Below are 10,147 nucleotides of genomic sequence, written 5' to 3' on the forward strand. Positions count from 1 at the left end.
ACTGCTCACGTCCCCTCATCCAGGTCTTTCTAATCTTGGCACAGCTGACACTGGGCCCAGGAACACTGGCTATGGTCGGCTGACCTGTGCATGGACGGTGTGGAGCAGCCTGGCCTACACTGGGCTCTGGAACACTGGCTATGGTCAGCTGACCTGTGCACCGAGGGGGTGGAGCAGCCTGGCCTCCACCACTCGTTGTGAGAAGCATCTCCCCCACACACACTATCCCTGTGGAATGATGACAAGTGTCCCCAGGAGCAGAGTCCCCTTCAAGTGAGAGCCTCTGCCCCTGTCAAATTCTCAACCTTTCTGGATGCTTTGGAGTTAGAGAGGCTGAGAAACACCTAGTACAGAGGCCTCTCTGCAAATGAGAAAACAGGACACAAGGCCCTAGGCTGGTGAACAGACACTTCAGAGCTCAGTGGTGTCATGGGGAGCCCAGGGCACTTCCCTCAGCTGCACCCTCACCTCATCCCAGCTGCCCTCACCCAGCTCACCCCTGGCACACTCATACCGACCCTGCTCACCCTGGTCTACCCCTATCCCCACCCTAGCTTCCCTGCTCACCCTCAGCCCACCCACACCCCAATCGGCCGCTGATCACCCCAGGTCCACCACTGCTGGCCCCACTCATCCTCGGCCCACCCCCACCCCAGTCGCTCCCTCACCCTCGACCCACTGGTAGGTGAACGCAGGATCAGGGGTCTGCACAGCAATCTCCTTCACAATCACTCTTGTCACATCCTGGACCCACTTTCTGCTGGTTGTGGGGGTTCGTAGCGGGTGGTCTCTCTCCCGACTCAAAGAAGGTTCCGATAGGGTCTCTGATGTCCTGCTGAGTGATGTCTGGGAGCTGCCTGTGGACACGCAGGTGGTGGGGCCCAGGGATGGCTCGAAGTCGTCCGAGTAGGCCCAACTGGTGGTGGCAAGGCCCTCCTGGCCAGCCAAGGCCCCCGTGCTCACAGAGGGTGCCCAGGACAGCGACGGCCGGCTGGATGCATTCAGACACTCAGAAACCTCGCTCTCAGAGGGAAAGGGCCCCGTCTCATCTGAGGCCACCATGCTCCAGACCAGAGTGCGTCTGGGGGAACCCTGCCCAGCAAGCTCTTCTCCCTGGGAGCCAGGGCTCAACAGCTTTTCCTGCTGGACACTTGGTCCCTAAAACAGAAGAGCAGAGGTAAATGGAAGTGGGCTGCACCCGTGGTCCCAGCAGTGGCAGCCAAGGTCTTGCCCTCAAGGTGTGGGAAGCAGGCACACATGGGCAGACTCAGAACACACTACACATGCCTGCAGTGGTGCCAGGCATGGCCACAGAGGCACAAGGCTTGTTAAGAGTCACAGTGTATGTGACCTGGACAATGCCCTTGGATGAGTGTGAGGATATGGCCACATGAGGACGAGAGGTAGGGAGCAATAAAAGTGGGGTGCGCTGTGACCGTATGCTAATTGGTCCACTGGTATTATCTAAGACAGGGCTTGGCACCACTGGCACGGTGGACACTCAGGGCTGGACCATTCTCTGTGGAGGGGCCATGCTGGGCACTGCAGGATGTGCAGCAACACCACTGGCCTCTGTGCACTAACCCACTGGGTGTCAGCAGTGCCCACTAGTGGAGACAACCAGGAATGTCTCCAGACATCACCGTGTGTCCTGTGGCGGGGAAATCACCCAGCTGAGGACCACTGGAGATAACAGATAGAAGACAGATGAAGAAATGGACAGAGAAGCCAAGACACCGACTGGCAGAGATGCAGATGGATGGTGAGACAGATACAGAAACTGAAAAGAGAGAGAGGCAGACAGAAGACAGATGGACAGAAGCAGGGAGATAGTTACCATTAGGGCCCAGCCTCACCACCACTGCTATACTTGAGTCATTATTGTGGCCACAGTTATCAATCCATCGCTCTGAGGATCTTCCTCTTTTTCACTGACCTTTTTTTTCTTTTATCTTCTTTCTTTCCTTGAACATTTTTTTTTTTTAATTTTGTGTGCGTGTACCGTCAAATCAGATCTGACTGGTACAGGAGGATATTGCGCCTCCTTCTCCGGCAGAGCGTCTGGTGGATTCGAACCGTGTTCCTCTGGGATTGCAGTGCAGCTTCTTGCCACTAGGCCACCAGAGCTCCCCTTTCCTTGAACATTTTAATGGAGTGTTTTTGTTGGGTGGTGTTTTGTTTGGGTTTTTTTTTCTTTTCTCCTGAACTTTTACTCCTTAAGAGATAAGTCAACAGTCTCCCTCAAGCTAAGGCAGTTTCTTGGCCTCACCACCACGCACATTTGGCTCCAGATCACTCTCTGTGGTGGGTGGACTGCAGGGTGTCAAGCAGCCTCCTGACATCCACTCACCAGATGCCAGTGGTGTCCCCTCCCAGTTGTGACAACCGAGTGTCCCCAGACATCCCCCCTCCACCTGGTATACTGAGGACAAGGGCAGACAGACCCTGGCTGACACTGCGTGGAGTGGCCGAGGCGAAGCAAGCCACTGGCAGGCATTTCTCTCTGACCACCAAAGAGTGAGAATGAAGCCGACTCACTTCCTTTTCCAGGTCTGACTTCTCGCTGATGGCTGGAGCCAGGTCATCGAGGGACAGAACATTGATTTTGAAATCTGCAAGGAAAAGACCAAGTTTAGGAGGCAGCAATCTTTCTCTTTAAAGGACCAGAGGATAAAGATCTCTAATCAGTCTGTCAGGATCCCTCCTCGATGCAAACAGTGCAGCCATAGACTGTATCTCACAAATGAGCCTGGCTGTGTGCAAATAAATCATTATTGACACAGTCGGCCAGGTAGACAGTCTCAAGCTGTTGTGAGTGAGGTGATAAGTGTGCAGGGTACTGGACTTGGCCTGGGAGGTGCACACAGGAAAATGGGGGGGGTATCTGAGTGAGCACAGAACCAAGAGATGAGGATAAGAAGTCTGCACTAGGCTTTGCAGCCAACTAAGCAGCATGGTGCGGCAGGCTGACCAGTGCAGAGTGAAAGAACAGAATGCCTTTGGGCAGGAAGTTTGCTGGCCTCCAGGCACTTATCAACAGAGCTGAAAGAGCCTCATAACACAAGCCCAAACAGCACAGAGACCAGACCAGACAGAAGGCTGAGCAATGAGGCCTATCCTGAAGGTCCCCTGGAGAGCATGGGACATGGGCTCAGAGCTGCCTGAGCCCTCAACTTAAGGACAAGTCTGGCTCTGAGACCTAAGGCGAGTGCCGAGCTGGTGGCCTGCTGGACAGTGTGACAGGGCCTGAGTCCCTGATTCCATGTGCACAGAGCCCATGAGGGCAAGGCCTGACCCTCCCCAGGGACTCTGCTGTCTGACGCTGATCACCAGCCCAGGAACAGGAGCTGGAGGACAGAGTGTTCTCTGCTCCATGAGCCAGGGTGAGCAGAGGAGACCCAAAGTGTTCTGCAGGCAAGGAAGGACAGAGCTCTTGGAAGAGTGGGTGCAGAAGGGAGTGGGTGGCCTGTCTGCGCCCTCTGGAAAGGTGAGCGGAGTACTGTCTATGCCTCTGCTCTGTCAGAACACTGGGGGCAGGGCCAGACCTCCTCCTCCTCTACCTTCACAAGGAGGAAAGAACCAGCATCAGCCCGAGACATGCCCCACCTGTGAGGCACATAGCTCTACTCTTTTTTACCAATTCTGTCACCAGCTGTCCCACCCCTGACCCCTCAGCTTCTCTGCTAGATTCAATGACTCATTACAATAGTCACACAGAACTCATTGGCCACACCCAGAGTTACAGGCTTTAGGCCAAGAAGCAGCAGGTTACAACTTGGGAACAGGACATCTAAAAAGCATATAGGTCAAGCCTCCCTAATTCAAGTGCAGAACCGCTCTCTCCGCTCATACAGGGCTCTTGTCGGCATCCGCAGGACAATCTTCATCTCTCTGCCCTTGGTTTGGTCTCTGCCCCACTTGAGCAAATGTTACAAAGCCCATTGAACTCTGTTTGCCCTAAGCGCCTGGAAGACAGCTGTGAGGGTTTCTGAAAGCTGCTGTACCTTGGGTGATTGTCTGCGTTGTGTAGTTAGAGTACTGCTGGGAACACTCGGCGAGAAGCTAGTGGAAAACAGCTTACTAGACAAGCACGGGGATATGTCACCAAGAAAAGCAGGGCGCATTCATGAAACCTCAAAATTCCTAGAAGAGCAATTGTGACCTCGTAAAACCCAGAAGAGCATCTGTGAAGACTTAATTAATGAGAAACTAAAGTCCTTGAGAGCTTGTAGAAAATACAGACTACTGTCCTTGAGAATTTGCAGAAAATAGAGATAAGTTTTTTGTGTGTTTGTTGGGATTTTTCTGGGCATATCATTATGGAGCTCCAATTATACTGAAAACAGGTTTTGTTTTGTTTTTTTTTAGTTCTACTATTATTCATTTTTAAAATATTTTTGCAAAAATATTTTTTTACAATATTTTCAACTTACACACTATTCACACTGAACACATTTGGCAGCTTAACCTACTCAAATATGAAGTTTAAGAAGCCAAAACTGTTCTAGCTTTGTTAAAAGAAAAGTTGTGCTGCAAACTATTGTGATGGTTAACAAAGCAAGGAAAAGCACCACTCAAATCACGTTACAATTTCTTTGTTCAACTGGATTACGGGTCTGTAAAATGTTAAGACTTCACATAGGTATAGCTATGTGGATAGCTAAGGAGTGACACTCCTTAGAAGATGCAATTTTCAAATCACATTATCTCTTCAGAAGTAGAGTATTAAGAGAATTCAACATTTCTAACATGATAACATATCACAAAAGCCAGGAATAGTTCTCGTTACTTCATGTAATCTCCGTAACCAAAGATATAGCTTTAAATATACTTTTTAAAATTAACTAGTTTGCCACCTGAGAAAAAGGAGTTTGTTTTCTTTTTTTAAGAAAGTGGGGTCAAGTGGCAAGAAGCTGTACTACAATCCCAGAGGTGCACAGTTTGAATCCACCAGATGCTCTGCCAAAGAAGGAGGGACAATCTCCTCCAGTACCAGTCAGATCTGATTTGACGGTACACACACAAAAATAATAAAATAAATATTGTTGTTGTTGTTATGTGCCGTCGAGTCGTTTGTGACTCATAGCGACCCTATGTACAACAGCCCTAAACCCTGCTCTATCCTGTGCCAATCTCATTGTCTCTGACATACCCATCACGATTACCCCAGTCACTGAATCAATCCACCTCATAAAGGGTCTTCCCCTCCTGCGCTGTCCCTCTACTCTACCCAGCATTATGTCCCTCTCTAAAGACCTGTCTCTCCTTACAACATGTCCAAAGTATGTCAGGCGAAGCCCCAGAATCCTTGCCTCCAAGGAGCAGCCTGGTTTAACCCTCTCTACAATGAATCTGTTTGTTTTCTTGGCAGTCCATGGTACATTCAATACTCTTCTCCAGCACCACAGCTCAAAGACGTCAATTCTCCTTCTATCCTCCCTAGTCATTGTCCAACTCTCTGATGCATAACAAGTGATTGAAAAAACCATGGCCTGTATCAGGCGCACCTTAGTCTCCAGAGAGACATCGTTGCTCTTGAGTACTTCAGAGAGGGCCCTAACAGCAGACTTTCCCATCGCGATACGTTTTTTGATTTCCTGGCTACTGGTGCCAAGAGTGTTGACCGTGGAGCTGAGCAAACTGAAGCTGTGAACAATCTCAATCTCTTCGCCATCCATCCTGATGCTACCGATTGGTCCAGTGGTGAGAATCTTTGTTTTCTTGACATTGAGCCTCAGTCCATACTGAAGGCTGCAGTCCTTAACCCTCTGCAGTAAGTGCATGAGGTCCTCCTCAGTTTCAGCAAGCAGGGTTGTGTCATCTGCATAACGCAGATTGTTGATAGATCGTCCACCAATCCTAACACCACACTTCTCCTCATAGAGCCCAGCCTCTCGGATAATCTGCTCTGCATACAGGTTGAAAAGGTATGGAGATAGGACACATCCCTGGAGTACACCCTTCCCAATTTTGAACCAAAATAAAATAAAAAAAAGAAAGTGGGGTCAAATTCAAACTAATTCTAAATTGAGAAATTTCTTAACATTTGGACTTAATTTAGATTAACTTTTTTTTTTAAGTTTAGACATTAACAAATGCTAGTTAACATTAGTTTATCAGTTTAGCCCAAAAAAAGATTAATTAGGAAAGATTGAGCAGTCTTTAACTTGGGTCTCTGTCACAACTTGACTGGTGCTTCTTTCCTCGCAGTCTTCACACCAAGCCATGGGGACAATTCTATTTTCAGTAAATGTTTGACAGCTTTGTACTTAATAACAGTCTCAGCACTTTTATTAAGCATGCAAGACTAACAAAACTTTGGCAATCCATAAGTGTAACACAGTGACGAGAGAGCTTTTACAATTAAGTCTTCTAATACTGCCTTGACAGTGTGGAACTTGTGCTACAGCCACCAAAAGAGGGCTCCATCTACTCAAATATTTTAGTACTTCACCCCAGGAACAAATTCCTTCGCATCTGGATTCAGATTGCTCTTGACCACAAGGTCTTCCAGAGAAGAGCCATCCCTGATAACAAGATCATTAAATTGGTCCTGGATTTGGTCCATAGTTTGTGGGAGATCTCGAGCTGGAATAAACCACTCGTGTTCTTCCTCTTCTTCCAGTACTTCTTGGAAACAGCGTTCAATAAATTCTTCCCGTAACTCCTCTTCTATTTGTCTGTTGAACTCCTCTTCATTTTCCACCCACATGTACTCTGCAAATGCATTGTCATCTTCATGAGAATGACCATTTATAAGAGCATCTTCCTTGATGATGCTTGGGCTAGTACTGCTGCGACTTGGATCTTTCACGGTTGGTGTTAGTTGTCATTTTTAACCCAGTGCACGGCAGCTTCGCCCGCCACCTCCCTTCTCCAGTCCCCAAAACAGGTTTTTTTAAAGAGATAACTGCTTGCTGTGTAGTGAGAAACTTAATAGAATGTTTGTATTTTCTATATATACTGAGAGAAACAAATGATGGAGCCCTGATTTTTGCCTGGGCTTTGCCTCGGTCCCCTGTGCCTCTCTTTTTCCCCCCTTTGTCTGTCTCTGTTTTTTTTCCCTGAGCAGTGTTGTGTCCTCAAGTCCCACCAGAAAATGGAAACCTTCCTGCCCAAAGGTGTTCTGTTCTTTCACTCTGTGGGTTGGTGGGCCTGCTGAACCAGCTTGCTCAGTGGGCCGGGAAGCCTACCACAACCTGCTTGTCCTGCTCTCTTGGCTCCACTGTTGTCATTTCTTTGCCATCAGATGCTGCTGTGTTTTCTGCCCTGGCCTCTCCCAGGCTCTACTATTTCATCTCTCTCCATCTCCTGGGTCTGGCAAGCTCTTAGCACAGGGTTCAAAAGCCATGCTTTGCTCTATTTCTTCTTCTTTGCTGGTAGTGAAGTGCTTTTTCCTGCCTCTAGAATGGCTTATTTTTGGCTTAGCAAGATGGCAAAATGGACCAATCCTGTTAGAATTCCAAACGCATAGACAAACCTGTCTTAGGAGAAGTGCAACCAGGGTACTCCTGGGAGGCATGGATGGTGTAACTTTGCTTCACCAATTTTGGATGTGTTGTCAGGACATACCAGTCCTTACAAAATGACATGCTGCCTAGAGAAGCAGGGGGCCAGCAAAAGAGAGGAAGACCTTCACCAAGATGTATTGACACAGTGACTGCAACAATGAACTTGAGCCTGGCAGAGATTGTGCGGATGGCGCAGAACTGGCCAAGTTTTCAAAGTGTTGTTCATAGGGTTGCTTTGAGTCATGGTCGACTTGACAGCACCTAGCAACTCACAACCCAAGGCTCCATGCACTTTATCTGCGCCATAAGCTACACTACCCAGTCTCACTGGGGGCCACAAGCATCTTGGCTGCATGTTGTTGTTAGGTGCCGTCGTCGCCTGCCACCCATTGCGACCCTCTGTACAACAGCTCTGAAGCCTGCCCTGTCCTGGGCCAGTTTCACTGATTCTGACACACTAACTCCCATTGCCCCAGTTAGTGTATCAATCCATCTCATCGGGGTCTTTCTCTCCTTTGCTTTCCCTCCACCCTCCAAGCATGATGTCCTTCTCCAAAGACCAGTCCCTCCTGGCCATGTGCTCAAAGTATGTGAGACAGAGCTTCAAAATCCTAGCCTCCAAGGAGAAACCTGGTTTCACCCTCTCCAAGACAGATCTACTTGTTTTCTTGGCAGTTCATGGTATGTTCATGGTATCTTCTCCAGAACCCCAATTCGAAGGCATTGATTCTTCTTCTGTCATCCTTAGTCATAGTAAGTAATTGTGAAGAGCATAGCCTGGATCAGGCACATCTTAGTCTCGAGGTACTTAGCAGCATAGCTCCACACAATCATCCTGTAGGAGTCACCACACCATGGTGAGAACAACCAACCGTAAAAATAGTGACTCATCACACTGCTGACCCCACACCAAAGCTCCCTGAGACACAGGTCAGATGTCACCCCATCACAGACCTCCTCCGTATGTAACTCTAATTGCTGTTCATGGGGCAGAGGAGGGAAAGGTAAGGTGTTGATTAGACAGAGCCTCTGGGTGACTCACCCAGCCAGGGCCAAAGTAGGGGGAAGGTTCTAGATTCCCAGCTCTGGACAGGGTGACAGGAGAACATCACACCCTCCCCCTTGTCCCCCATGGCACGTCCTCCCCATCCCCGCGGTACAGGGAGGAGGGGGCACAGAGAGCTCGAGGCTCCTTGGTCATTGTTGTGGGTGTTATTAGTCATCACTGAATTGACTCTTCCTCAAGGCTGCCCCAATTGTGCAAAGCAGAACTGATCCAGAGAGTATTCTAGGCTGCACTCTTAGAGGCAAAGGAGCCCGACAGCAAAAGGAGTACTCGGCGGCTAGCAGAAAAGCTGTTAGATCAAAGCCACCACAATCTGCTTTCATAAAGACTGCAACTTTGGAAATCTGTCCCAAAGGGCCACCAGGAGTCAGAATTGACTTGATGGCAAACGCCAATCTTTTTTTTTAAATTTTATTATTTTAGTGTGAGTGTACCGTCAAATCAGATCTGACTGGTACAGGAGGAGATTGTCCCTCCTTCCCTGGCAGAGCATCTGGTGGATTCAAACCGTGCGCCTCTGGGATTGCAGTGCAGCTTCTTGCCACTAGGCCACTAGAGCTCCCCTTAAACTCCAATCTTTATAGGAGCAGTTTGCCAGGCCTTTCTCCCACAGAGGTGCTGTCTTTCCATTAGTATCTTTACACCTGACCCCTAAGAGCTCTGGGGCTTAGGAGACACAAGGAGCTGAAATAAAAGAAACAGTTCAATCCTTACGAGTTAGAGAGTTGCATACCCTTTTCTGAATTTAAAGCAAAAGGAAAATTTCTGTGTAAGGAAAGAAAAATTGAGAAGGGCTTTTTTTCTCCAGGTTCCAATAACACCCACAACCAAGTTCACTGCCAGTGAGGTGACTTTTACTCACGGTGACCTCTCGTGGACAGCACAATCCGCGGTGACTTCTTGTGGACAGCAAGTCTATAGGGTCACCAGGCCTGTGTACTGAGGAGCTTCTGGAAGGATCTGAACCAAAGTCTGGACTAACCGGGTGTACAACTCCTCTTTTGGAGTCAGAGTTAGTGGATGAAGAGTTTTAAAGGCAGAAGAAAATTCTGACCTGAGAAGATCTGGGGTGTGACCCAGCACCCTGTGACCCGCCACGCCCCCTGGCCCCTGACTGTGTGCTAAGAATTCAGCTCACCGTCCAGGCTGTCATCATTGGCCTCAGACAGCGATGCTTCAGAGGGCTCAGCCTCACTGCTTCCAGGGGAGGATAAGACCATCTTCAGATGCCCGGACCCGGACCAGCTGCCAGGGAAGGAGAGCGCTGACGTGCGAGACACTGGGCCAGTGGAACCAGGGGTCTGTGGGGAGGATGTCCTGGAGCGAATGCGAGGGGGGGTCCTGCTGGTTGGCCTTGTGGCGGGTGGATGCGGCTTCAGGGATGGCTCGGGGCTGGGAAGGTCCTCACTGGGCAAAGGCAGAGCTCGAGGCCGAGCTGGGAGCTGACCCGACTTTGACTGGAATAAAAAATAAAAATTAATATTGCCACAGACAGTGCTCAGGCTACTGTGGGGGACCAACAAGGACTCAGGGGCTGGGGCTAGTGGGGGTGACAAGGACTCAGGGGCTG

The 10,147-nt window shown here is 49.2% G+C and overlaps 1 protein-coding gene and 1 pseudogene across 1 annotated transcript in view; both read right to left on the reverse strand.

Moving 5' to 3' along the window:
- LOC102865745 (chromosome unknown open reading frame, human C19orf44) overlaps positions 1-10,147 on the reverse strand; it is a 17,539-nt gene that overhangs the window by 4,951 nt on the left and 2,441 nt on the right. Inside the window, exons 3-4 of the mRNA XM_006898325.1 lie at positions 2,539-2,612; positions 669-1,158 (exon numbers count right to left, since the gene is read on the reverse strand). Of these exons, the coding sequence (XP_006898387.1) occupies positions 669-1,158; positions 2,539-2,612 (564 nt within the window). The remainder of the gene's footprint in view (positions 1-668; positions 1,159-2,538; positions 2,613-10,147) is intronic.
- On the reverse strand, positions 6,434-6,823 carry LOC102856402 (annotated as a pseudogene).

Source organism: Elephantulus edwardii, unplaced genomic scaffold, assembly GCF_000299155.1.
Source record: "Elephantulus edwardii isolate Elephantulus edwardi_28Jun2011 unplaced genomic scaffold, EleEdw1.0 scaffold00226, whole genome shotgun sequence".
NCBI lineage: Eukaryota > Metazoa > Chordata > Mammalia > Macroscelidea > Macroscelididae > Elephantulus > Elephantulus edwardii.